A 27,652-nucleotide genomic window follows, 5' to 3' on the forward strand; every position below is an offset into this window, starting at 1 on the left:
TGAATCATCATGCCAATACCACGTGTCTTCATACTCCGGTGATACGGGAATTTTCATTATTCTGGATACATCTTCTGGTACAAAAATATCTGTTAAAATGGAAGTATCCCATGTCCCAGTATCCTGATCAATTAAACCAAACACTCGTGCATTAGCCAGTTGTGGTGGCATTTCTGTTTGGATCATTGGATCCTGCTCATCCTGCAGCCAGGGATGATCCCATATTCTTGTATCCTGGCCATGCCCTATCCTCCGCCGCACATCAGTACAAACCATGCTTTTTGCTGCCATAATACTTCGCCAACAAAAGCTTGGATTATTCCCAAGATATGCCTCTGAGAAAGTATCTTTTGGATAATACCTGGCCTTATAAACACGTGCCACTAGGGATTCTGGCTTTGTCAGTAAACGTCATGCCTGCTTCCCCAACATTGCTAAATTAAATGCTCTGAGTTCTTTAAAACCCAAACCCCCATATTTTTTAGGGATACATAATTTATCCCATGCCTTCCAATGTATCCCCTGATTAGTGCCTGAGTTCCACCAATACCTATTCATGGTTCGCTCAATAGAAGAAACAACATTCATAGGGAGTAAAAAAACACTCAATGAGAAGGTAGGCATAGATTGAGCCACACTTTTCAACAATATTTCCTTACCAGCCTGAGAGAGTAGCTTCTTATTCCATGAACCAATTCTCTGTTTAATCTTTTCCTCAATATACGAGAAAGCTGCCTTTCGATTTCTACCAATAAAAGACGGGAGTCCAAGATATTTACCAAAATTCGGGGCCTGCAACACCCCTAGCGCCTGCGCCACCATGTCCCTATTCTCCTCAGTAGTATTTTTGCTATAGCAAATACTAGATTTATGATAGTTTACTGCTTGTCCTGACAACTTCTCATATGCAGTTAGACATTCTTTTATCACCCCTGCTTCTTGCAAATTGGCCTTAAAAAATAACAAACTGTCATCCGCGAAAAATAGATGGGATATTGGGGGAGCTCCCCGAGCCACTCTACATCCATGGATGTTATTATTCAATTGTGCCTGTTGCAACATCATAGAGAGTCCCTCTGCACAGATAATAAATAGATACGGAGACAATGGGTCTCCCTGTCTCAAACCACGAGTAGGTATAACTGAATCAGTACGAGAGCCATTTATCAAAAACCTGTACGATACAATAGACACACATAACATAATTAAATCCACCCATTTTTTATCAAAACCCATGGCTACGAGCATCCCATGTAAGAAAGACCACTCCATACGGTCATATGCCTTTGCCATATCCAATTTTAGGGCAGCCCATCCAACAACACCACACTGTTTCCTGTGCAAATAATGGCCAACCTCCGATGCTATCAATATATTATCAGTTATAAGCCTATCGGGTATAAACGCACTCTGGGACTCCGATATAATCTCATCCATCAAGGGTTTCATTCTATTAGTCATAACCTTCGCCATTACCCTATATATCACATTGCTTAACGCAATTGGCCTGAGATCAGATACTCTTTTCGGGGTTTGTTTCTTCGGGATCAATACCACATCTGTTTCATTTAGAGTAGCTGGGAAGCTGCAATTATCCAAACAATTGACCATAAAAGATGAAATATCCCCCCTACCACATCCCAAAAATGTTGATAGAAGCCTGGATTCATTCCATCCGGGCCTGGTGCCTTATCAGGATACATAGAAAAAAGAGCAGCTTTCACCTCATCCATAGTGAAAGGCCGAATTAAGGACTCATTTTGTGCTGGAGTGACACGCGGTGTAATGCTGTTAAAGAAATTTTCCCCATTCTCCGGGTTTCCCGAGGCAAAAATATTTTGGAAGTACTGCAAAATAATCCCCCTCATGGGCTCACCTTCCACCCAATCCCCATTATCATTCATAAGCTTATCAACATTATTTTTCTTTCTACGATGAGAGGCATACCTGTGAAAGAACTTGGTATTGGCATCGGCACCCTTGAGCCAGTGTTGCTTAGCTCGTTGTCTCTAGAAGGCATCCTCCTGTGTCTCCGTTCGGCATAAACGTTCCTCCAAAGATCGGAATTCAGCTAACGAGGCGGGATCCGTTTTTCCTCTCAGACGCAGCTGCTCTTTTCGCAAACTCATAATTTGTTCCCCGAACATATGAAACCTGTCACCCCCCCACCGAGATAGCCGAGACCCACAGAACTCAATGCAATCCAGCAGTCCACGATCCTTTCCTTCTTCCCATGCTTTTTCCACAACACTCCGGCATCCCTCATCATACAACCACACATTCTCAAAACGGAAGCCCCTCTTACTAGCCCCACCCCTCCCTACGGAGTCATGGATGCTTAGAAAGAGAGCCGAATGATCAGACTTGCGAGTTAATAGATTAGATACTCTCGCTCCTGCAACAATCTCGCGCCACTCATCCGAGACCAAAACTTTATCCAAACGTTCCTCTATCCAGTCGGCCTTTCCTTTTCCCCTTTCCCATATAAACGGATACCCCTGCATAGCTATCTGGGATAGGCCACACTCCTCAATAGTTTCCCCAAAACCGCGTAGGAGACTATCAGGGTGTGGATTTCCTCCTCGTTTCTCATGCTGAAAAAGAAGATCATTAAAATCCCCAACTACCACCCAAGGCAGGTTAGACTTGGTAGCCAAAGACCATAACATTCCCCATGATTCCTCACGTCTGGGCCGCTGTGCCAACCCATAAAAACCAGTCATTCGCCATTTAGGGAAACCATGGATACTGACCTCAATATCCACATGATTATCATAATAGCTGAGTAGACTAGCTGTATTATTTCTCCGCCACAACAAAGCTATACCACCCTTCACACCATCACTATCCACACAGAAAAGACCATCAAAACCTAATTTGACACGTAAACGTTCAGCATGTGACCGATCAACCATAGTTTCCATCAAAAAAATAAATTCGGGTTTCTTACAGGACGCAAAGTCCAGAACTTCACGAACTGTCCATGGATTACCCAAGCCACGGCAGTTCCAGCTAAGGGTACTCATTGGGTCGGGCGGGTCTGGGAACCAGAACCCACCTGCTGCAAGTTTTTTGACTGCTCTGCCATGACAACATCCTCCCCCACAATCTCCCGCCCACCATCGTCTCTCATCTCACGGCGCCGCTTAGATACCGCCACCAGCTCCGCCTCCCTGGCTTTACCAGCTCGACTACCTTCCGCCGGCGCACAATTACCACCCGAAGCCACATCCGCCATCTGTCTCGCCACCATCTGCCGGCCGGTCGGCAATAACATTGTTAATCATAATTGTTTTAAGGTTTCACAGTCGTAGAATTGAACCAGGAGTTAACATTGTTAATAATTAGATATATAATAATTAGCATTCAAAAAAGATATATAATAATTAAATAATAAATATGTTTAGAAAAGTAGATATATTTTGTTAATTAAAAATAAAAAAGTTACCTAATAAAATACAAGTTATATTTTGCAAAAAAGACCCGGTTAATATTGATTTTATTTTTTAATAATTTGTCACCTCCTCATTTACCGCCGGTGGGTATAGCATCTATACACCAACGTGTATCAAATATTAATCCATTAAAAATGTCATGTAAGGAGGGGAAGATTATAAGGGCAGCCCAAAATGGGATTTTGGCACAATGTTTTAGGAAAGAAGGGTGAGTTGGAAGAGAGAGAAAGAGGAGAGAGATGGTTTTTTTTGCTCCCGCAAGCACTCCAAAATTATCAAAATGTGGGTCCCACAATTTGAATGAAGAGTTGTGCCTCACATGCCTGAGGTGCAACTCTCGCGCCCGGGCTGGTGCGTGCAATCGCGCCAGCCTGGGCGCGTAAATCACTTTATTTTTTTTTTCTTTTACAGCTTTTGATTTTAATTTCGTTTTTTTTTTTTTTTTTCCTCTCATTCTATTTTCTCTTTCTTAATCACACTTAAACTCCTCAAAATTCCCACTATTGAGGATGCCCTAAGAGAAGACCAAGCTAATGCAGCTACGTTGAAGTTAAAGAAAATTCACTATTAATATTATATTGTTGATCAGATCAAAATATTTGTTCAATTCTTAAATCCATCTAGCAAGTAGCAGGCCTTAAATCCAGCAGATTATATTGTTCATTCCTAGAGGCAGATACAAGACAGACAGTAATATAGTAATGTATACCCTATTCTAATTTGCAGCTGAAGAACCTGTTAAGCAAAAACCATTTCAAACACCAAGATTGCAAAACAGCCACAACAACCATCTGCATGCTCTTCCCACACCCTTCTTTTATTCTACTCCTCATCTTCATCAAGCTCGCCTCCATCGGAGTCGTCTTCATCAAACTCGCCATCATCGGAGTCATCTTCATCAAACTCGCCTTCATCGGAGTCATCTTCATCAAACTCGCCTTCATCGGAGTCATCTTCATCAAGCTCGCCTCCATCGGAGTCATCTTCCTCAAACTCGCCTTCATCGGAGTCATCTCCAAAATCGACAGGTATACTGTCATGAATGAATGAAAACAAATTAGGATGTGATGAAACTAAATGAAGTTGGGAGAAAAATTAAAGGAACTGAGAGTGAAATAAAAAGCAATTGAGAAAAAGAAATGGAGATTGATCGAGAGACCTGTTCAAAATGACAACCATATTCTCCTTTCCATAGTCACGCTGATCAGCCTGAATTTTCTTGGCTGACATCACTATAGAAGTACTACACCAGTCTAATTGGATGAAGTTCAATGTTTGAATGTCTGCAAAGCTATTCGGGATCTCTCTCAATTCAAGGCATCTGTTAAGGAATAGGCGCTCAAGTTTTGGAAAACTATCAGCACCAACTTCCCAATGCATGAGATTACCACGCGAAATTTCCAAAGAAATTAAGTTGCTGAATTTCTCATTCTCTGGTACTTCCCACTTTTCGCCAAGGTTAGAAGCCCTGAACTTGAGCACCTCAAGCGTTTGTAACTTGCTCAAAACATTATTAATTACCTTCCACTCAGAATGCATAAAATCAAACCTCAGCTTTCTAATGTTTCTCAAGAGAAGAATATTGTTAACGATTGGAGCCATCATATCCTCAATTCCAAGCCAGAATATATAAACACGAATAGACAAACTCTCGAGCTGCTCTAAGCAGACAAGGTTCTTAGTGCTATCATCTATTCTGCTCATATGAATAGTTACCTTCTTCAGGTAAGGAACTATTGTTAAGAACTCTTGGTTGCAATGACTATCCGGAAAACGATTAATGGCCTGCAAGTTTTGATGAACAGAATTGGGAAAAGCTCCAGAAAATGCATCACAGTGAATATACTGTAGTTGTGGAAAATTCAAATGGTTCAATTTAATATCTTCATACGCACTATATGTTTGAAGATTCCAAGCGTTGGAGAATAATGAATCATAAGGACTCTGTCTACGTCTACCTGCCTTCAATATCCATAGGTATCTCAAATGGATATGAACAGTCGGACTTGGCGATTGGAATTCATCAGTAACATAGAGTACCCTCAATAGGTTGAAAAATTCCAAAATTATTGAATGTTTGCGCCACTCCGGAAAATAAAAGATAGACCAGCAGTGTTTTGACAGAGAATGTAATGCAGAGATGTCAAAATCTTCAAATGACACCCTTTCCATTCTTATCCAACGCACACCTTTCTCAGGGAAATTGGAACCACTTTCATATGCAACATGCAAAAGGCTCTGATTCTGACTTTCTTTTACACAAAAGGCATGCAATAAATCATGTACTCTAAACTCCTTAATTTTTCTTCCACAACTACTTCTTTTGCTTACAAGAATTAAGTTTCTATCCATAAGTTCATTTATGTACCTTTTAGCCACTTCAAAACTCTCATTGTTGAATGCTTTTACAAATCCTTCCGCAGCCCATAACCTTGCAAGATTGTTAGCATTGATCTTATAATCTTCTGGAAAAACTCCTAAATATAGAAAACAAGCTTTTAAATTATGGGGCAAGTGACTATAACTCAATGAGAGGATTCTCCAACATTCTCCATCATCTAGAGTTGATGTTGAAGAACTTATTAGAGCATTAGCAGTATTCTTCCACTCATCTAGGGTGTTGAGTTTTGAAAATAAACCTACTACCACAACAATTGCCAATGGCAATCCTTTACATTTCTCAACAATTGGTCTCCCAATTGTCTCAAATTCAACACCATGTGATTTGCATGCCTTTTTATGAAATAATTCCCAACTTTCACTTTGATCTAATAAGTGCATTTGATGGGAGAAGTAACTTTTAGAGCCAATACAAGTAGCCACCTCTGCAATGCGAGTAGTCAACAATACTCGACTCCCATTTTTATCATCTGGAAAGCAAGAGTTAACATCATTCCATGACTCTTTGCTCCATACATCATCCATCACTACCAAGTACCTTTGACCCTTCAAACTTTGGTAGAGTCGTAATGCTAGGTCCCCATCACTGCTATTGTTTACATTAGAACCAAGAAGACCTAAGAGCATTTGCCTCTTATTGTGATGTTGTGATACAACAACCCATAGTCGTCTGTCAAAGTGGGAGACAGTTGATGGGTTTTCATAAACTTGTCTTGCTAATGTTGTCTTGCCAATTCCTCCCATACCTTGAATTGAGACAACTTCTCGTTGTTTAGATGAATGTTGTATTAGCATCTTCATTATAATGTCGAACTCATTGTTTTTCCCGACCATTATGTCCTCAGTGTGTGAAGCACGATTGGAGGAACCGGAACCGTCTGTCTTGACAAGTTCATCATCAGATTTTGAAACAACATCATCAACAAGTGTAGTCTCCCTTCCTTGCACAGCTATGACATGCTTGTACTCCATCATGACTTTCTCCAGCTCTTCTTTAATGGCATAAATGTCTTCTATTGCTTGTTGCAATACATGACTAAGTCTATGACAATGCTGGGTTTTCTTGGCTTCAGTGTCCCCTTGTCCCATTTCCTCGTCAGCTTCTTTATAGAGATCTACCACATGGAGCTCAATTTCATCTTCTACTCTGAAAGCTACATCTCTGAGCTTTGTTTCCAACTCTTTAATTGCTTCAACACCATCCATTCTGCTCTTGTCGAACAGTTGTATCAGAAAACCAAGCTTTCCATGGAGAGATTGGATGAGGTCTTTGTTAAAAGGGATGAGTTCCATTTGTTGTAGGATTGGACGAGGCTGGGGTTGCAAGAACTCCAGCTCTAATGTTGTGATAAGAGAATTTACAGCTACACAAGCCATTCTTTTTTCTCTCTCTCTATCTCTGTGTAGGTGTGAAGATTAACAGAAGCAAAAGATGAGTGATTGAGTGGAATTGGGTAATGCTACTGATCTGATCAGTACAATAATTCCTTGCCGACAGCGTTTTTTAACATTTAGCTTTCCAGCTCTAAAGTTTCCATTGTTGGTGCAATAATTCAAAAGTAGACATGGCCTACTGCTTATTTTATTTTATTTTATCAGTGCAGTATTATCTTCTAAATTTTTCAAAAAAATTTGTAAATTTCATACCCCCGTTTGATTTGTTGAAAATATTTGAAGAGGAATATAATTCAAATTTCATTGAAAATAAATTACAGGAAAAATTAATTACATTATTTGGTTGGTAAAAAATAAATTACTAAGAATATTAAAACTACTGTTTGGTTGGATTTGGAATTCTAAGAAATAATGAGTATAAAAATCAATATATCCCTTCACACTAACAAAAATAAGGGTAATAAGGATATTGTGGTCCACTTGACCCTTCAAGCCTCCGCTCAACAATCTCCCTAGCCACCGGGGCCTAGACTTGGCCCTTGATCGGTCTCTGCCCAACACTATCCTTGTCAATCGTTATGCGTTGGACCCGTGTCCAGCATGCTTGCTGGACACGGGTAACAGTGCCGTTAGGCACTGTTATCTCTTTTTTTTTTTTTTTTTTTTTTTTTTTTTAATTTCAGACTGCTTCGTTATAGGAGTATATGTTCATAATTTTATTACTATATGTTAATAACTGTACATTCATAACTCCATAACTGTACGTTCATAACTCTATAACTGTACATTCATAATTCCATAACTGTACATTCATAACTCCATAATTGTATATTCATAACTCCATAATTGTACATTCATAATTTTCGAAGCTCTATGTTCACAATTTTAGAGCTCTATGTTCATAATTTTATCACTATATGTTCATAATTTTATCACTATATGTTCATAATTGTAAGTTCATGATGTTAGAGCTCTTTGTTCATAATTCGATCAATAACTATACATTCATAATTCCATACTGTAGATTCATAATCTCATAACTGTAGATTCATAACTCCATAACTATAGATTCATAACTCTATAACTGTACATTCATAACTCCATAACTGTACATTCATAATCTTCGAAGCTCTATATTCACAATTTTAAAGCTCCATGGTCATAATTTTATCACTATATATGTTCATAATTGTAAGTTCATAATGTTAGAGCTCTGTGTTCATAATTTCATAATTGCATAACTGTACATTCATAACGGTATAACTGTACATTCATAACGGCATAACTGTACATTCATAATCCAAAAAAAAATAACGCCGTTAACTGCAAAACGCGCGCGGTTTTTTTTTTTTTTAACTAAATGACGCGTTTTTTTTGAAAAACGACGTCGTTTTGGGCCCGTGTCCACAGTTCTTTGTGGACACGGGTCCAGGGCATAATTTGCCCAATCCTTGTTGGGTTAATCACCAAATTCCTAGATACTTTCAATTGTATTAATCTGTCCGTGTTTGATGATAGGCTTCAGGAAAAGTAGTAGCAATGGTTGGAGATGGAATCAACGACTCTCCGGCCCTTGTAGCAGCTGATGTTGGAATGGCAATTGGCGCGGGGACTGATATAGCCATAGAGGCAGCTGACATTGTGATCATGAAAAACAACCTGGAAGATGTAATTACTGCCATACATCTTTCTAGGAAGACCTTCTCCCGCATTCGATTGAACTACTTTTGGGCTTTGGGTTACAATCTGCTTGGAATTCCCATTGCTGCTGGGGCACTCTTCCCATCCACCCGATTCCGCCTCCCTCCTTGGATTGCCGGTGCAGCAATGGCTGCCTCTTCAGTGAGTGTTGTTTGCAGTTCTCTTCTGTTGAAGAATTATAGGAGACCCAAGAAGTTAGATAGTCTAGAGATAGGTGGAATAACAGTTGAGTGATTGTTGGTTGTGGTGTGGTAAATCTCCTACTAAGTTCTTGTTTTCATTCCGTTGCAATCAGAACAGTTGACAATATGGATACTACTAAATTATAAGATGATAAGACAAGAATAGTTTGATATATATATCTTCTGGTTGACAATATGAGGTTGATGTTTTTCAAGTTTATTAATTTTAAATATATTTATTGAATATAAATTTTGTGCTCATAAACAACTTTTTGCAACATCATATGCATATTTGCTCTATTAATTAAGAGGTTGGGAAGCAATTGTCCAATGATAGATGATAAATACTAATTATCTCCATCTATTTCTCAACAATGTTCTTGAGAGATAATCTATAATGTTTTCGGGAGAGTTTTTCTAGAAATTTAATTGACGGAAAAGCAACAAATACTCTCTCATTGTACTAGTAGGGGCAATCAAATACCTTTAAAGAGGCTAAAAGTCTTGTGCTCGAGCGGTATAGCTATGACTTCTCAGATGAGATGTCTCAGGTTCAAATTCTAGATTCTAGTGTGGGGGATTGAGTTAGTACCATTCAAAAAAAAATACCATTTGCTAGAAAATAATTGAATGTGTAATGTTTAAGAATTAAAACAGTAACTTTATTTTATATAGACGCCAAGTTGAAATACACTTCCAATATCATATACTAGAACTCAAGCGTATGGAAGAGACGAAGATCTTATGAAATGAATTTGTACGTTCTCACTGTACTGAATTTGTACGAAGTGGAAGGATTTTTTCCCCAAATTTATTTATAAAGACGCCAAGTTGAAATACACTTCCAATATCATATACTAGAACTCTATACATTACTGTTCTATATGATAACGACAACAAGAATCTGATATATGAGTCTCACAATGAAGGAACTACAATGGGAAGTGGTGTCAATATATATATATATATATATATATATATATATATATATATGTATATATATATGTATTTATGTATTTATGTATTTATTTATTTTTGGTATTTATATATTTATTTATTTTTTGTATTTATATATTTGCCTTCAACGTAAATTATATTGCTAAGTGTGCTCATGGTTCACCAGTAAACATACGAACTTTTTCAAAGTGTGATTTTTATTTCGCTAAGTGTGCTCATGGTTCACCAGCCCCGTACACACGTATAGTGTAAAATTGGAATGGCACTACTACCCACTCATTCTTATTTTGAGTATTACTATTACTATTTTCTTTAAATATTATTGTTATTATTACTGCAATAATTAATTATTATAATAATTACTGGGCACCAGCGAATCGGTGTAATGGATAGTAAGTAGGGATCACAAACGCATATACTCTAGTGCACACGTGTAGATCTAATCCGTATTAATATGAGCACGAGACGTATAAGTTATTTAGCTATGAGTGCACACATATTAACATCGGTGTGCACACGAAAAATGGGTACCATTCACGCAATCCAGAACAACAATTGCACAGGTAATTGAGGACGAGTGTACACATAGCATCACCAATACGCACACGCGCACCAAACGAATTAAGACACAAACATAAATGGATACCAAAATTGGTCTAATAGATAATAATTAGGGATCACACAGACATATGTGTGCACACATTAAAAATAGGTTGTGAAGTGTCGAGTTAAAGTATTAGTTTTTTTTTGTTTTTGTTTTTGTTTTTTTTTTTTTTTAGTACTCAAAAGTATTGGTTATTAATTTAATTAGAACGGAGATTACAGTTGGTGCTATGAGTTTTGATATATATAAATTGAGTAACGCATTTATTGTTTGCAAGTGCACACTGATATGAGAGCCTGTGCACATAGTGCCTAAAATGGTAGTATAATTAGTAATAAATAGTACGGTTAGAACTAGCGGGGTGCACATGGCCGTACACATATGCGCACACAGCTAAATGGATTTGGTAGATTAATATAGTAAATGCAACAAGTAACAAAATGAACTTAGGCAATAGGCAGTGTAAATGTGTAATTATGAACTTAACTACTTAGGCGGATGCTGAACTTTTATATATATATATATATATATATATATATATATATATATATATATATATATATATATATATATATATTCTAAACTACACATTACACTTCTACATAGATGACATTTGTAATTCTGTGGTTCAATAATGCAACAAAATGAGATGGTTTGTGCTGGTGTGCACACGGGGTCACGGGTATGCAAAACCCAAAAAAAAAAATCTTCAGCTTGACAGTAATAACAAGATTTCCTTCAACATTTTCAGAATTAACAAGCGACCAGTCCACATTCCTTGCAAATCCATGCTGTAAGCAATACAAACATCCTTGAGAGTCAAAATTAACACTGAGAAAGTGACCACAGTTTGGAACTATCGTAACTTCATTCATCAAAAACAATTGCAGTGGATTTACCTACTGAATTTGACCAGGTCCAAACTGCCAATGGGAAACTGTCAGTAACTTGGTATATTGGTGAATCTCACATCTCTAATTTCTCCTAGAATTCAAGCCTAAGAAACAGAAAATCCCAGAGATCCTTTAGCAATAACAAGTCATTTGTAATTGCGTGGTTCAATATCATATGAATTAGAAAACTCATCCAAAAAAAAAAAAAAAATGGAAACACAGAACTTGCCATCGACCACCGCCCAAAGGCGAGGTCGGCTGCCCCAATCCCACCGTCGACTACCGTAAGCCACCCCCACCAACAACACAGAACTCGCCGGGAAACACACATGCATAATCACCCGATCCCCCAACAAGCGAGCAACAACCCAACAAAATAGATGCTAAAACGAGCAAAAAAATCGCAAAAGGAGAAAAGAGGGCAAAAATACCTCGACCTAAATCCTCAGATGGTGGTCCACGTTGCTTGGCTCCACCGCGATCCCCACCAGCGACCATCGTCCGACTGCTAAGGAAGACGGCGATCGATGGCGTTAGAGGAAAGCGTTGGCAGAGAGACGGAAATGATAGAGAGAGAGAGACCGAGAAACACACGAAATTCTAAACGTGATTGTAATTGTGTAGGAATTAATCTGGTTACACAAGATGAAAAATCCAAAAATACCCCCCTAAAATAAAACAGCTAACCGCATCATTAAAAACACCATAAATAATTAAACAAATCCTAGACATCCAATCCCAAGATCCAACGAACCTAACGACTCCACATGTTTGTATTTTAAGCCCAGTTTGTATTTGAATATAATCCGGTTCTGGATCAGGTGAGGACTTATCCTTAGGTGAGGAAGTGAGGACTAATCAAGATCATCCATTTTGAGTGATCTAAAGGCTACGACAAAACAAAAACGCGCTACCCAAAAAAAGTGGGATGGATGCACAACAGTCACACTATAAATGCACAACAAACTAACACAGAATGCACAACAAACTGTGAATGAATGCACAACAAACTGAGTACGAATGCACAACAAAATTAGTACAAAAAATTAAATTCATTGCATATAATTAAATCACAGCCGTTGGTTTAATTAAATGAAAGGATCATATTATTCCTCACGTCCTCACCTAAGGATAGGTCCTCACCTGATCCGGAATATATATATATATATATATATATATATATATATATATATATATATATATATATATATATATATATATATATAGAAAGAGCTGATATGTGGTCATGTCATTAGCTGTGTGGTCGTATCTGTGTCGTTGACTCAATTTAATCTAACGGCAGTGGCTAATATTGAGGATTTGACGATTTTAGCGCGTTTTGGTAAGTGGGGGTGTTATGGTAATTACAGTGGCCATTTATAGCATCCGAGTTCCAGAAATACATCAACAGTGTTGACAACATGCACCAATAGTGTAATAAAATACACCACAGTGAAACACACCAATAGTGTATTCCCGAACACTGTATGGTGTATTTATTCATATCTATTGGTACGTTTTTGGTGATGCATACCTAATTTGTGTTTGTTTTTTGCTGTGCATTTCTTAACATGGATGGTGTATATTTGTATAACAATTGGTGCGGCCGCACTGACCACACGGGAAGGCGTTGCCGCACTTGAACTTGGCCTCAATGGGAATCTACAAATACACCAGAGTAAGGCTAATAATGCATCAATTACACAATAAAACACACAACAATGTGATTTTCCCTATTCCGGTTCCCTAAGACGAGTTTACCTTTGCAGTTCGCTGGGTAGGAGAACGTGCGTGAAAATACTAGAAGAATCTTGATTAATGTGATTCATTAGATCAACTAATCTAATGGCGTGTAAGTGACCATATGACCACACCTAACAACATAGCTGCACTTGATCTCCTCTCTCTCTCTCTCTCTCTCTCTCTCTCTATATATATATATATATATATATATATATATATATATATATATATATATATATATATATATATATATGTATATATATATATATATATATATATATATTTATTTATTTATTTATTATTATTGTAAGTATTTTAAATATACTTTTATTATTATACTTTTCTAAAAATTTTTTTAATACTTTTTATGTTAAAAATTGAGTTATACAATGACTACAAATTTTAATTGTTTACCATGAAGTCTTCACTAATTTGTACTTAAATTTTTACATGCCTTACTTTTCATAGCATTTTTGGTTTCATTGATTTCTGACTAACAACTTCTTTTAGTTTCACATATTCTTTTATCTTTACATGTAAACTTTCATAATCAATATCGTTTACAGAATATTCTTCATGTTAATGCTAAAATTACTTAAGTTATCACTGTATAAGTCTTATCCGTGCATCGCACGGGACAATTACTAGTTTATCTAACATTCACTACAAGAAAATTGTTCATTAGTGAGAGGTAAAACCGTCACTAAAAAATCAAAACCCATCATAAAAGATTTTTAATGACGGGAAATTTACCGTCGCACCCATTGTTATTTCTTCCACGGTTATGTTGGGTAATATGGTTGGAAATTTCCAAAAATAATAATCCTACGAAAAGATTAATATTCTATGGGAAACAGAAAAACAGGGAAGGAAAAGGTTGAGAGTTTGGGTAAAGGATTTAGCACGCGTTCGAACACAAGTTTCTTTTCCTTAAAACCTTATTTGCTACCTCCCACAAGTGCTAGGAGCGTTGTAGCCTAGGTTTTCCAGGATAAAACGTGCTACGACTCTTTGTTTAAGCACCTAAACAAAGAGCCCGGCAAACAAAGCAAAGCTGGAACACAGATTGACTGAAAGAAGAGAGTAGAAGCAGAAGTTTTGAGATGAAAAGTTGCTGGAATTCCTTTGTTTCTCACTGTGTAAAAAGCTACTGCTTCTACCTCTCTTTATATAGGGATGTTGGAGTGATAGCATTCAACATGGCCATTAAATTGGTGTTAAAACCAATTGTGTAACACCTGTAACGGTCACCACTAAGTAGGATTAAACTCAGAATTTAAAAATTGGAATTAAAACAGTATTAATTCCGTAACAGATGAGTTTAATCTGTACAACAGGCTGAACTTTCGGGTTTCAGACCGTTGGGGTGCAGGTTCACACGAGAGCACACGGACCAGGCAACACGAGAGTACAACTCTCGTGCGCACTGTGGTGCAACCCGAAAGTGCACTACTCTCGTGGTCACAGATGCACGAGAGTTGTGCTCTCGGTGCACCACAACCTCTCTTGCTCCTCTGTAGCACGAGAGTAGGTGCTCTCGGTTCGGTTACCGAAGTTAGGCATAACTTAGCCCGCAAGGCCAGCCCATTTCCGGACGACATTCGTGCCCGCAGGTGCCGGCGCACGCGAGCTCGGGCTTGAATCAAGCCTTTTCGATGTCCTCTAGTTGGATTTTGATTTGCACCACCCCCCCCCCCCCCCGCGAGAGAGCCTCTATGCTATACAATTCTACAAGCTTGAAAAGAGCTCATGTATATAAGGGGGGCAAATCTTGTTTCCAAACCAATGTGGGACAAAGTCCTACATTTTCCCTTCATTTCCCAACTTAAATGGGTCTACTTTGAGAATCAATATCTCATTCACCCATTATCCGTTTTGAGCGTACAATATATCAGTCTCTTCGTCTTACTACGAAGAATCCGAATCCACTTTGACCCAACCCAGATCGGAAGTGGACCCCACTGATAATTGTACCACAAAATAGCCACTTAATATGCCATTTTATGCCATTTTAAGCTAATTTTTCCAACAATCCCCCACATGAATGAAAATTGATTTTCGGGGTAGTTTTAAAAACGGAAACAACTGTGTTCAACGGTCGATCCCTGCATAGGATAGGTAGGGTCACACCCTTTGAACCTTCCCTCGTGAAGATACATTTACTCTACTAGCTGTACGGTAGAACGCGATGTCTTTGAACCGACTGCTGTTTGTGTAGACGATGACATATCTCACACAGGAACCTCCCAACCATGCTTTGTTCTCATGTTTGTGCCCATTTTGGTCGTGGGTCACCATTCCTGGTTCTGCAAGAGTTTGTGAAGAATTGTGCCCGTCAATTCTCCTTTGAAGCGACCCTCACTTCTCTCTCACATAGGTGATTCTTTCCCGAGTATCCCGCATACTCACATATGTCAACCGACATTTGAATCACTAAAGCATTTAACATGCTAACCTTGTGCGGGAGCCACTGTTTCTAACGAGGAGTGGTAGGGAATCCAAGACCCCCACAGTGACACGCTCCATTCCATAATTTAGTTGTCCCATTGAACCTAGGTGCCAGCTAGGTTGGGTGTCCACTATAGAACTTATACCAAGGGCTTTAGACCCATTCCTCGTCTCAACTTCTCCACAGCTACTCTACATAACCCTTTGGTTAGCGGATCCGCTATATTGTCTATTGACTTTACGTAGTCAATCGAGACAACACCAGTTGTGAGAAGTTGTCTAATGGTATTATGTCTACGACGCACATGTCTAGACTTACCATTATACATATGATTCTGTACTCGTCCAATTGCAGCTTGACTATCGCAATGCACACACATTGGATGTACAGGTCTTTCCCAATTAGGAATATCCTCTAAAAAATGGCGTAACCATTCAGCCTCTTCACAACATTTGTCCAAGGCTATCAGCTCAGATTCCATCGTGGATCTAGCTATCACGGTATGTTTAGAGGATTTCCATGCAACGGCTGCACCGGCTAGTGTAAACACGTAGCCACTCGTGGACTTAGAGTCCTTAATATCAGATATCCAGCTAGTGTCGCTATACCCTTCAAGTACAGCAGGATATCTCCCATAGTGCAGTCCAAGGTCTCGAGTATACCTTAAGTATCTCAGAACCTTCACTATTGCCGTCCAGTGCATAGCACCGGGGTTACTCGTATATCTACTGAGTTTACTAACCGCAAAGGCAATATCCGGCCTAGTATAGCTCATTAGATACATCAAACTACCAATAACCCGAGCATACTCTACTTGAGAAATACACTCCCCGTGGTTCTTGGTTAGATGACGCTTCGATCTAATAGCGTCCTAGTCCCTTGATGATTATCCTTGTTGAATTTTTCAAGGATTTTATCAATATAATGTGATTGGCTTAACACCAGACCATCAGGTCTTCTAATGATTCTAATCCCGAGGATTAAATCAGCCAAACCCATATCCTTCATGTCAAATCTCGCATTTAACATATTTTTGGTAGACTTGATCATTCGATCGTTACTACCCACGATGAGCATGTCATCTACGTATAAACAAAGAATGACATAACCGTCTATCGTTTCTTTAACGTAGACACATTTGTCACTTTCGTTGATTTTAAATCCATTAGTTAACATCGCATGGTCAAACTTCTCGTGCCATTGCTTAGGCGCTTGTTTTAAACCATATAGCGATTTAACCAACTTACACACTTTCCTTTCTTGGCCTGGAACCACGAACCCTTCGGGTTGTTCCATATAGATTTCCTCATCTAACTCGCCATTTAGGAAAGCGGTTTTAACGTCCATTTGATGAACTTCCAAATTCCGCAGCGCGGCTATAGCAAGTATCATTTTAATGGAGTTTATTCTCGTCACGGGAGAATACGTGTCGAAGTAATCAAGGCCCTCGCGTTGCCTGTAACCCTTGATTACAAGCTTAGCCTTATATTCTCGATGGAACCATCGGGTATCACCTTCCTTTTAAAGACCCACTTGGATCCTAAGGGTTTACTACCCGGAGGAAGATCAACAAGTTCCCAAGTGTGATTCTGTAAAATAGAATCCACTTCACTTTTAATAGCCTCTTTCCACATTGGTCCTTCTGTAGAAGTCACGGCTTCTCCGTACGTTCGAGGCTCATTTTCTATCAAACAAGATAGAAAATCGGGTTCATTTTCTAATAAACAAGTTAGAGTACTCGAATCGTACTCCAACAAGTAAGTTAGAAAATCAGGACCAAATGATTTTCCAACTCTCGCCCGCTTACTGCGTCTCGGCTCGAGCTCGGGTTCTCTCTCGGATTCCCCACTATCATTATCCATAGCTTCGTCAAACGTTCGTTTTGACAAACTCGGTCCCTCATTGGACCTACAAGGAAATACATTTTCAAAGAAAGATGCATTCCTTGATTCTATTATCGTGTTCTCGTGTACGTCCGGATTATGGGACTCGTGTACTAAGAACCGATAAGCACTACTATTATGTGCATAGCCAATAAAGATACAGTCCACCGTCTTAGGACCTATCTTTACTTTCTTAGGTGTTGGCACCAAAACTTTGGCAAGACACCCCCACACTTTCTGGTACTGGTAGGAAGGTTTCCTACCGTTCCACAGCTCATAAGGAGTCTTATCGAGCTTCTTGTGGGGTACCTTATTCAAAAGGTAATTACTTGTCAAAATAGCCTCACCCCACGCGTCTTGAGGTAGGCCCGAACTTATAAGCATCGCATTCATCATATCTTTCAATGTACGATTCTTTCGTTCGGCAACACCGTTCGATTGAGGTGAGTAAGGTGCAGTACGCTCGTGTATTATACCTACACTCGCACAGAAGTCACCAATAGGTGCTTCGTACTCACCACCTCGATCGCTTCTAACTTTCTTAATTTTACAATTAAGTTGGTTTTCAACTTCATTCTTATAAAGAATGAATTTTTCCAAGGCTTCGTCTTTGCTTTTCAGCAAATACACATAGCAATAACGTGTGCTATCGTCGATAAACATGATAAAATATTTATTACCATCTCTCGTTTGTATCGATCTAAAATCGCACAAATCACTATGGATTAATTCTAGTGGTTCAGTTTCCCTTTCAACCGATTTGAAAGGTACTTTCGTTAATTTTGCCTCAACACAAATTTCACATTTGTTATTTGTGTTAATTTGAAAATTAGGAATATGGTCCATGTTAATTAATCTACGTATAGAATTATAATTAACGTGACCTAGTCTACCATGCCACAAATTGGAAGACTCAAGCAAGTAAACGGAATTAACTTTGCTCTTATTCATGATAATAGGCATTACATTGAGCTTAAAAAGCCCATCAGTTACATAACCTTTGCCTACAAACATTCCTAACTTAGACAAAACAACCTTGTCTGACTCGAACACCATGCGAAAGCCATGCTTGTTCAACAGTGAGCCAGACACCAGATTCTTCCTCAGCTCTGGAACATACAGCACGTTGTTCAACGTCAGTTTCTTCCCGGAAGTCATCTTTAGAACCACCTTGCCCACGCCTTCCACAGCAGACTGAGCAGAGTTTCCCATCCAAACCTTCTCGCCCTCGACGGTCTCAAAGGTGTTGAACATTTCTCGGTTGCAACACAAATGCCTTGTTGCACCAGTATCGATGAACCACTCTCGTGGGTTCGAGTCCACGAGGTTCACCTCGGTCACCATAGCCGAAAGGCTAATCTCGACCTCCTTCTGATTGCTTTCCTCAACCATGTTGGCTTCAGAACTCTTGTTCTTCTTCTTTGGAACTTTGCACTCAGAGGACTTGTGGCCAGTCTTGCCACAATTGAAGCACTTTCCATGAAATTTCTTCTTGGTAATGCCTCCTTTCAGACCTAGCTTTTGCTTGTCCTTCTTGTTCTTCTTGGAGCCTTTAGCATGCTCCACAACATTGGCTTTAGCGCCAACAGTGACAGAATTTCTGCCATCATTCGTCCTGTTCCCCTCCTCAATTCGGAGTCGCTGGATCAGGTCCTCCAGGTTCATTTCCTTTCGCTTATGCTTAAGGTAATTTTTGAAGTCCTTCCACCCTGGAGGCAGCAAGTGGATAACAGATCCCACTAGGAAGGCTTCACTCAGCGTTATGCCTTCGTCACGGATTTCATCAAAGATTAGTTGTAAATCTTCAACCTGAGTTAGCACGGTTTTGGAATCAACCATTTTGAAGTCAAGGAATCGGCCAACCACAAATTTCTTTGCGTCGGCATCCTCACTTCGGTATTTGTGATCCATGGCTTCCCACAGAGCTTTCGCTGTGCCAATCTTGCGATATACATCGTACAACGCATCACATAATCCATTTAGGATGTAGTTTCGGCATAGGAAGTTCGAATCCTTCCAATAGCCAACTGCCATCACGGATTGGGCATCATGTTCCCTTAGTTCGGGAACCTTCTCGGTCAAAAATCTCGCCAAGCCGAGAGTTGCTAGGCAGAACAACATCTTTTGTTGCCACCTTTTGAAATTCGATCCAATACCGGTGAATTTCTCCGGTCTTTCGGCCGAACCACTCGGTACCGTAGGTACCCGAGTCATGGGAATATATCCCTCGGTGCTCCCACCATCTTGTGAACCAATGTTCACTGGTGTAGCTTGGGAATTAGAAACATTATTGCCATTCCCACCATTGTTGTTCTCAACAACATTCTCCTCCCCGAGAACTGGCAAAACTGGATTCTCCATTTCTTCTAGGAAATTAGAGACAAACAACCAACGGGAAACGGATATAAGGCTTTAAGATTGATGGGTAATATGGTTGGAAATTCCCAAAAATAATAATCCTACGAAAATATTAATATTCTATGGGAAACAGAAAAACAGGGAAGGAAAAGGTTGAGAGTTTGGGTAAAGGATTTAGCACGAGTTCGAACACAAGTTTCTTTTCCTTAAAACCTTATTTGCTACCTCCCACAAGTGCTAGGAGCGTTGTAGCCTAGGTTTCCCAGGATAAAAAGTGCTACGACTCTTTGTTTAAGCACCTAAACAAAGAGCCCGGCAAACAAAGCAAAGCTGGAACACAGATTGGCTGAAAGAAGAGAGTAGAAGCAGAAGTTTTGAGATGAAAAGTTGCTGGAATTCCTTTGTTTCTCACTGTGTAAAAAGCTACTGCTTCTACCTCTCTTTATATAGAGATGTTGGAGTGATATCATTCAACATGGCCATTAAATTGGTGTTAAAACCAATTGTGTAACACCTGTAACGGTCACCACTAAGTAGGATTAAACTCAGAATTTAAAAATTGGAATTAAAACAGTATTAATTCCGTAACAGATGAGTTTAATCTGTAAAACAGGCTGAACTTTCGGGTTTCAGACTGTTGGGGTGCAACCCGAAAAGTGCACTACTCTCGTGGTCACAGATGCACGAGAGTTGTGCCGGTTCAGTTAGGCATAGCTTAGCCCGCAAGGCCAGCCCATTTCCGGACGACATTCGTGCCCGCAGGTGCCGGCGCACGCGAGCTCGGGCTTGAATCAAGCCTTTTCAATGTCCTCTAGTTGGATTTTGATTTGCACCCCCCCCCCCCCCCCCCCCCCGCGCGAGAGAGCCTCTATGCTATACAATTCTACAAGCTTGAAAAGAGCTCATGTATATAAGGGGGGCAAATCTTGTTTCCAAACCAATGTGGGACAAAGTCCTACATTTTCCCTTCATTTCCCAACTTAAATGAGTCTACTTTGAGAATCAATATCTCATTCACCCATTATCCGTTTTGAGCGTACAATATATCAATCTCTTCGTCTTACTACGAAGAATCCGAATCCACTTTGACCCGACCCAAATCGGAAGTGGACCCCACTGATAATTGTACCACAAAATAGCCACTTAATATGCCATTTTATGTCATTTTAAGCTAATTTTTCCAACAGGTTAAAAACAAATAGTGACTAGTGACGAGATATGATACCATTATTAATAAGCATAATAGTGATTGTATATTACCGTCACTAACACAACTACTCACTACCATAATTTCCTCTCATTATATTCTTGTAATGATGGAAAATCCCGTCACTAAAAATTATAATTTGGTGTCAAATATTAGTTTTCTAATTATATATATATATATATATATATATATATATATATATATATATATATATATATATATATATATATGATGAAGTGTTATAAAGTGACACAACATTCATAATCAAGCAAGGCTAGGCTGCAAGGGCTTTTTAGTCTTTTTCCCTTAGTTAGTTATAACTGCTCCTTAACTGCCTATTAAAGGCTTAAGCTTCTGCTCTCTGTAATCTTCTTCTTCTTCATTACAATATATTCATTAACACTCATGTTTCCTTGAACATTTTTAATCATTTCATTTTGAATTTCTGAAATTCTATGGGGATCGGATTGGGAATACCTCTTCTGTAGACTATTCCAGATGTCCGATGCTTTGTCAAGATACATGACTCCATCAGCAATCACTACAAGAAAAATGCACATAGACAACACTAGAAAGACAACAGTTTTTAAGAAAAGTGTTGTCTTTTGTATAAAAGACAACAGTTTCGTCCAAAACCGTTGTCTTTGATGCAACACTTTTGTCAAAGACAACGGTTTTTACTTAACCGTTGTTATAAGTGTGTTGTCTTTGTGCATTTTGTGAAAAGACAACATCACAACGACAACGGTTTTTTAAAACCGTTGTCTATGTGCGTTTTTTTTTAAAATAAGACAACGGTTTTTTTAACTGTTGTCGTTGGTGTGTTGTCTTTAAGCGCAATGGAATACACAACACTAGAAAGACAACGGTTGTTTAAAACCGTTGTCTTTGTGCGCTCTTTTTTTTAAAAAAAGACAACGGTTTTATTTAATCGTTGTCGTTGGTGTGTTGTCGTTAAGCGCACTTGAATACACAACACTAAAACGACAACGATTTTATATAACCGTTGTCTTTGCATGTTCTTTATTTGTTTAAGACAACGGTTTTATTTAACCGTTGTCTTTTTGGTATGTTGTCTTTTAGTGTATTTGAATACACAACACTACAAAGACAACGGTTTTAAAACCGTTGTCGTTGCGCATCATTATTTAACAGGCATATAAAATAAAAACAAGGATGTTAACAACAAGAGTCGAACCTATGACCTCAAACTTAACAAGTAAACAATCTAACCAACTAAGCAACACAAACTTTTACATTTAAAGGTGCAACATCTGGTATATAACTGGGTTGCTTCTGTGTTGTTTGTGAAAACCAAGACAACAATTTTAGAAAATAGTTGAAAAATTCCCCCTAAGAAGAATAGAACCTAAGACCTCTACCACAATAAACTAAGCTAAACCCACCAAGCCACAACAACACTTGTGTACTTAAGGGCAACATCTAGTATATTACCAAAATAGTTCTATTTTCGTTCATATTTAAATATAAAATTATTCACCAAAATTTCAAAGTAAATTCATTAAAATTTTATTTTCAATTATATTACAATTAAGACCAATCTATGAATTCAAAAAAAATAATAATAATTATCAAGTATAAAAAACAATATGGGGTGGTGTTCATAATGGTGCGATATGGTGTGTAGGGGTTAAGGGCGGTATATATGATAGGGGCTGGGGTTGGTAATCAACTATTCCGACTAGCGCATGACTAACAAGGTTAGCTATATGTTGGTAATTGACCCTTACGGCTAGCGTATGACTAACAAGCTAAAGTTAGCTATATGTTGGTAATCGACCCTTCCGGCTAGCGCATGACTAACAAGCTAGGTTGAAATTGTTGGTAATCGACCCCTCTGGCATGCCTGGGACACGTTGAGAATGGATATGAAAGAGTAGTTGATCGATGCTGTACAGTTTGCTATATCCCATTTATTTTGCCGCGATCTTAATTAGCTCTATGTTCATAATTACCAAACTATATATTCATAATTTTTGAATTGAAATGCATATTCATAATGATTGAATAACTCTGATCTATATTCACAATTACAAAACTTTGTGTTTATAATTTGCGATGTTCATATTCCCAAGTGTTGATAACTATACATTTTAGAAATTATGAATCAACAATACAGAAATTATGTATTTGCCGTATAGAAATTATGAATTTACTGTATATAGAAATTATTAATCTATACAACTGTATTTAAATTAGAAATATACTGTATAGAAATTATGAATCTACATTATAGAAATCTATGAATCTCGTGTTCTGTACCTACACTACAAGAAAAACAGTTTTTAGTGACAAAATGTATTATTTGCATAGTTTTTGTGAGGGTTAAAAATTACTCTAGCTAAAAGTTTATGATTTAGTGACGAAATTTTAATTTTATATTTATTTTAAAAATATACCCTCACTATTAATATGAAAAATGTTGTTACTCTCACTATTGATGTTTGCAAATTATTTCACTAAAATTTAATTCCCACCAAAATTTGTTTTTAGGCGCCATCTTGAACATAATTTTACAAGCAACTTTCTTACTAAGTAGGTGCAAATGTGCAATAGTTAGGACCAAATTTGGGAATTTCTCAATACTAAAATGAATGAAAATTCTCCAAAAAATGGCGCAATTACTTGAAAATATATACACGACGATTCTCTGTTCTCTCCAGTTTGCTTTGCACTCATCCCTCAAGTAACCCTAACTCCCTCTGTCGTTCCCGACCGCAACAATAGCACAACGGTGTTCTCTCTATCCTCCATCTCCGTTGTCTTGAAGCTCGACGACGACAACAACTTCTTGGGCTATAGTGGCAACAGATTAGGCGACGACATCAGTAACTTCTTCTTGCTTGGGCGACGGCGGTGGCAGTCTCTTCTTGCTTGGCAACGGCGATGACGTACGGTGGAAAATAGGTTATTCTTGCAGGTTTGGTTTTCATTCTTCTTATTGAGTGTGATTTTCCCATTCTCAAGGTTAGGGTTTACCTTGTATTGTACCATGATTGATGCATTTTATTGGGTAAACATTGGATGTTTCAGTCTGTGCAGTCTTCGTGTAGCTCTTGCATTGTGTATTAGGTGGTTTGCTATAGCCTCCTTTTTGCCAGGAAGAACAGACAATGATATAAAGAACTTTTGGAAATTGCATTTACGGAAGCAGGGAAGTGTTCCCAACCATCAAAACTATTGATTTTTTGATGAAATTTTACTAGTCACCACAGCTGTGTTTAAGATTTTAGATTTGGTTAATAGTGTAGTTCTGAGTTATGATTAAATTGAGCTGAATTCAAGTTCTGTGGTTGGCTTTCATAGTGCTTTTTGGTAGAGGGATTCCCTGGCCAAGTCTCAAATCTACTTTAGTTAATGTACAGAGAAAAATATTGAGTTGCAAGTGAAATTATAAGACTTAGCTTGCCTTTAATATTGGAGAGATTAGTTTATTAGCAGTTGAACACTAACTAGGTTGCTAAAATTGATTTCATTAGTAGGCAAAATCACATTTCTGTCTTTTCTTTTTCTTTGGTGGGTTCTTTCTACACTTAATATGTAAATTATGTTCCATGTTCACTTTAGCACATCTGAATCATCTTACTGTGGCTCATCTGAATGATCTTACTGTGGCTCTATTAGTAGTGTGAACGACTCTAAACATTTTTGGTTATGGTGACCTATTTTTAGTTGGCAAGTGTTCTTTCTTCCTGATCATATGATAATAATTTTAACTTTAATTTTTGTTTTTGAATTGATGTTTAATTGTATTATGTAAAATGGTAACTAAGCCATCATGAAGTCTGATCCGGAATACCTGATTTGGAATTACAAAGACCAAAAGTCTGAACTCTCTCTGAAGATCAAGGAGTTGCAGGTGAGGTTGGATTCTCAACTCCCATAGTGTTCTGTAGGCAGAGTCATAGCTTGTGTGTTCTTGTTTGGCTTCCATCCCACTTCTTCTATTACCTTAACTTATTTCAGTTCCCAAACAATCCCCTTCTTTTCTTTGATTTTAATTTTATTTAGCCTTCCATCCATATTTTTCTCCCTTCGGTTTGGTGTGCATATGTTGAAGGGAAATTTGAGTTCATTTCATAAAACAATAGCAAGTTCATCATCTGGTTTGATGGATCTTTTATTGTTTCTTCTTAACAATCAATTTGTTTTGCATCTGATTTCCCATCTCCACTTCTGGCAATTGTTATGCATATTTCTTTTTTAAGTTCACCATCAAATGTTTTTTTCATTTGTCCTATTAATTTCCTATTAGTAATAATTCCAACTTTTCACTATCATTTCCTCCAAAATGTCTTCATTTATTACTGTAGATACATTAATAATAGTTATGTATATTTGTTAGTTCAAGTACAGAACTTATAAACAATGTTTATTAGGTGGATCATGGTCTACACAACTGTGTGGACCATGCATAGTGTAATTCTTTTAATGCATAAATGTACATTATTTTTATATATAGGATATATTATTTTTATTATACATAATGTTCATGCTGAGTACTTTTTAATATACATAAGAAAGCGGGCAAGGAAGTCAAAAAGCTTGAGTTGAACTCCTCAAGTATGCCTAAGTCATTATGGCTACTTTACTGTTATTACAAGCGTGCACTTGGGAATGGAGAGAGTTTACAAATATTGCTAGATAATAATGTCTTCGGGGAAGAATGTACTCTCTTTGTGCACGACGAAGATGTTACTCCTTTTTGTCAATTGATACCAATATCGTACACGTGTATTGCTGTCTACATATGGTATGATTTAATATATATTTCGAGTCAATTTGATAACTTATCACTTCTATGCTTTGTTCTTCTAATTCAGTTTCCGTTCCAATGTTAGGTATTTGTATAACAAGATGATGGAAGAGAACAAGCTTGAAAAATTCAGATTTATGCAGCCAAGTGTTGTAGGGCATCTGCCAACGAAAAGAACAGATACAAATTTTCTAGAAAATCAATTGGAAAAGAGGGCACGAGCTTTAGCAAACAGACTGCTGGACATTCCAAGTGATGCAACACTTTTGGTGCCATGTAATATAGGGTAAGAATGGTTACAATTTACTTTCAATTGCATATATTGTGTTGATGTAATATATAATTATGTGTTTGTGTGTGCATAGCTTCCATTGGATTCTGACAGTTATCAACATCACTAAGGACTTAGGGAACTCATTATCTTGTTATGAACAGCTTGAGTATGAATGTGGTGAGAGTAAGAGGGCAGTTTCATTTCATTGCAAATTATTTATATCTATACTAATTTATTGGGGAGTGCATTTGTATTGCTTTTTCAAGTGTCTTTCTTTACTTGTTGGCTACACTTGTTATGATTCTCTTTAGGGAACTCATTATCTTGTTATGAACAGCTTGAGTATGAATGTGGTGAGAGTAAGAGGGAAGTTTCATTTCATTGCAAATTACTTATATCTATACTAATTTATTTTCTTACTTTTTACATGTAGTTTCAACAAGTTGATTATGACAAAGAAGTTATTGATCTGGTGCGATATGAATGGGCCGATATTCTATCAAGTCATATAGAGTAGGTATGATTTGGTCATTCGAACGTTGTGATCATCTAGACTTGAATTGGTTCGGGGAATTGTTTTTTGTGTAGTAGTATTATGACTTGAATGATAATTAGAATTGGTCATGGAAGTCTTTTGACTTGTTATTTTGAACCTTATTAGCTTGTGCACAATTATGTAACTACACTTTGCAACATATGGTGAATGGATAAATTGCTTTTTTTATACGATTATAATTTAAGCAGGTGAAAAACAGTTAAAAACCGTTGTCTATTTTACAATAGACAACAGTTAGAAACCGTTGACTTTTCAACAAAAGACAACGGTTTATGGGTGTTTCAACAACACCCAATAGACAACGGTTTATAACTGTTGTCTTTTAAAGAAAAGACAACAGTTAAAAACCGTTGTCTATGTACGTGACTTTTAACAACACTGGTTTCAACAACGCTTAATAGACAACGGTTAAAAAACCGTTGTCGTTGGTAGAAAAGACAACGGTTATTAACCGTTGTCTATTGCGTGACTTTTAACAACACCGGTTTCAACAACACTTAATAGACAACGATTAAAAAACCGTTGTCGTTGGTAGAAAAGACAACGGTTAATAACCGTTGTCTATTGCGTGACTTTTAACAACACCGGTTTCAACAACACTAAATAGACAACGGTTAAAAAATCGTTGTCGTTGGTAGAAAAGACAACGGTTAATAACCGTTGTCTATTGCGTGACTTTTAACAACACCGGTTTCAACAACACTTAATAGACAACGGTTAAAAAACCGTTGTCGTTGGTAGAAAAGACAACGGTTAATAACCGTTGTCTATTGCGTGACTTTTAACAACACCGGTTTCAACAACACTTAATAGACAAC

General features: G+C 37.9%; 3 protein-coding genes across 4 annotated transcripts in view; 1 reads left to right on the forward strand and 2 right to left on the reverse strand.

Annotated features, from left to right (window-relative positions):
- Positions 1 to 4,018: 4,018 nt before the first annotated feature.
- LOC109175190 (disease resistance protein RPP13-like) overlaps positions 4,019 to 27,652 on the reverse strand; it is a 175,606-nt gene continuing 151,972 nt past the window's right edge. The window contains exons 7-8 of the transcript XR_002053260.1: positions 23,204 to 23,207; positions 4,019 to 4,170 (exon numbers count right to left, since the gene is read on the reverse strand). The gene's annotated coding sequence lies outside the window, so the exon portion shown is untranslated. The remainder of the gene's footprint in view (positions 4,171 to 23,203; positions 23,208 to 27,652) is intronic.
- Positions 4,023 to 7,443, reverse strand: LOC109175188 (putative late blight resistance protein homolog R1B-12). Of its 2 annotated transcripts, XM_019324441.1 has the most exons (3): positions 4,615 to 7,443; positions 4,394 to 4,488; positions 4,023 to 4,303 (listed from the first exon to the last, which is right to left on the reverse strand). In XM_019324441.1, the coding sequence occupies exons 1-3, from the start codon at positions 7,230 to 7,232 to the stop codon at positions 4,278 to 4,280; spliced, it is 2,739 nt and encodes a 912-aa protein (XP_019179986.1). In that variant the 5' UTR covers positions 7,233 to 7,443; the 3' UTR covers positions 4,023 to 4,277. The 2 variants fall into 2 exon arrangements, with proteins under 2 accessions (XP_019179986.1, XP_019179985.1); XM_019324440.1 differs by having other exon boundaries at positions 4,023 to 4,488.
- LOC109175144 (probable copper-transporting ATPase HMA5) lies at positions 8,790 to 9,185 on the forward strand. Its single transcript, XM_019324397.1, has one exon. It carries the CDS (start codon positions 8,790 to 8,792, stop codon positions 9,183 to 9,185), a length of 396 nt encoding a protein of 131 aa, XP_019179942.1.

The sequence above is a fragment of the Ipomoea nil genome, unplaced genomic scaffold (assembly GCF_001879475.1).
Source record: "Ipomoea nil cultivar Tokyo-kokei standard unplaced genomic scaffold, Asagao_1.1 scaffold0684, whole genome shotgun sequence".
NCBI lineage: Eukaryota > Viridiplantae > Streptophyta > Magnoliopsida > Solanales > Convolvulaceae > Ipomoea > Ipomoea nil.

Excerpts from the sequence above, each read along its gene's own strand:
- LOC109175144 (XM_019324397.1), top strand. The coding sequence starts at position 8,790 with ATGGTTGGAGATGGAATCAACGACTCTCCGGCCCTTGTAGCAGCTGAT.
- LOC109175188 (XM_019324440.1), bottom strand. The coding sequence starts at position 7,232 with ATGGCTTGTGTAGCTGTAAATTCTCTTATCACAACATTAGAGCTGGAG. Across the intron at positions 4,489-4,614 it reads ATGGTTGTCATTTTGAACAG|TATACCTGTCGATTTTGGAG; the intron begins GTCTCTCGATCA and ends CATTCATGACAG.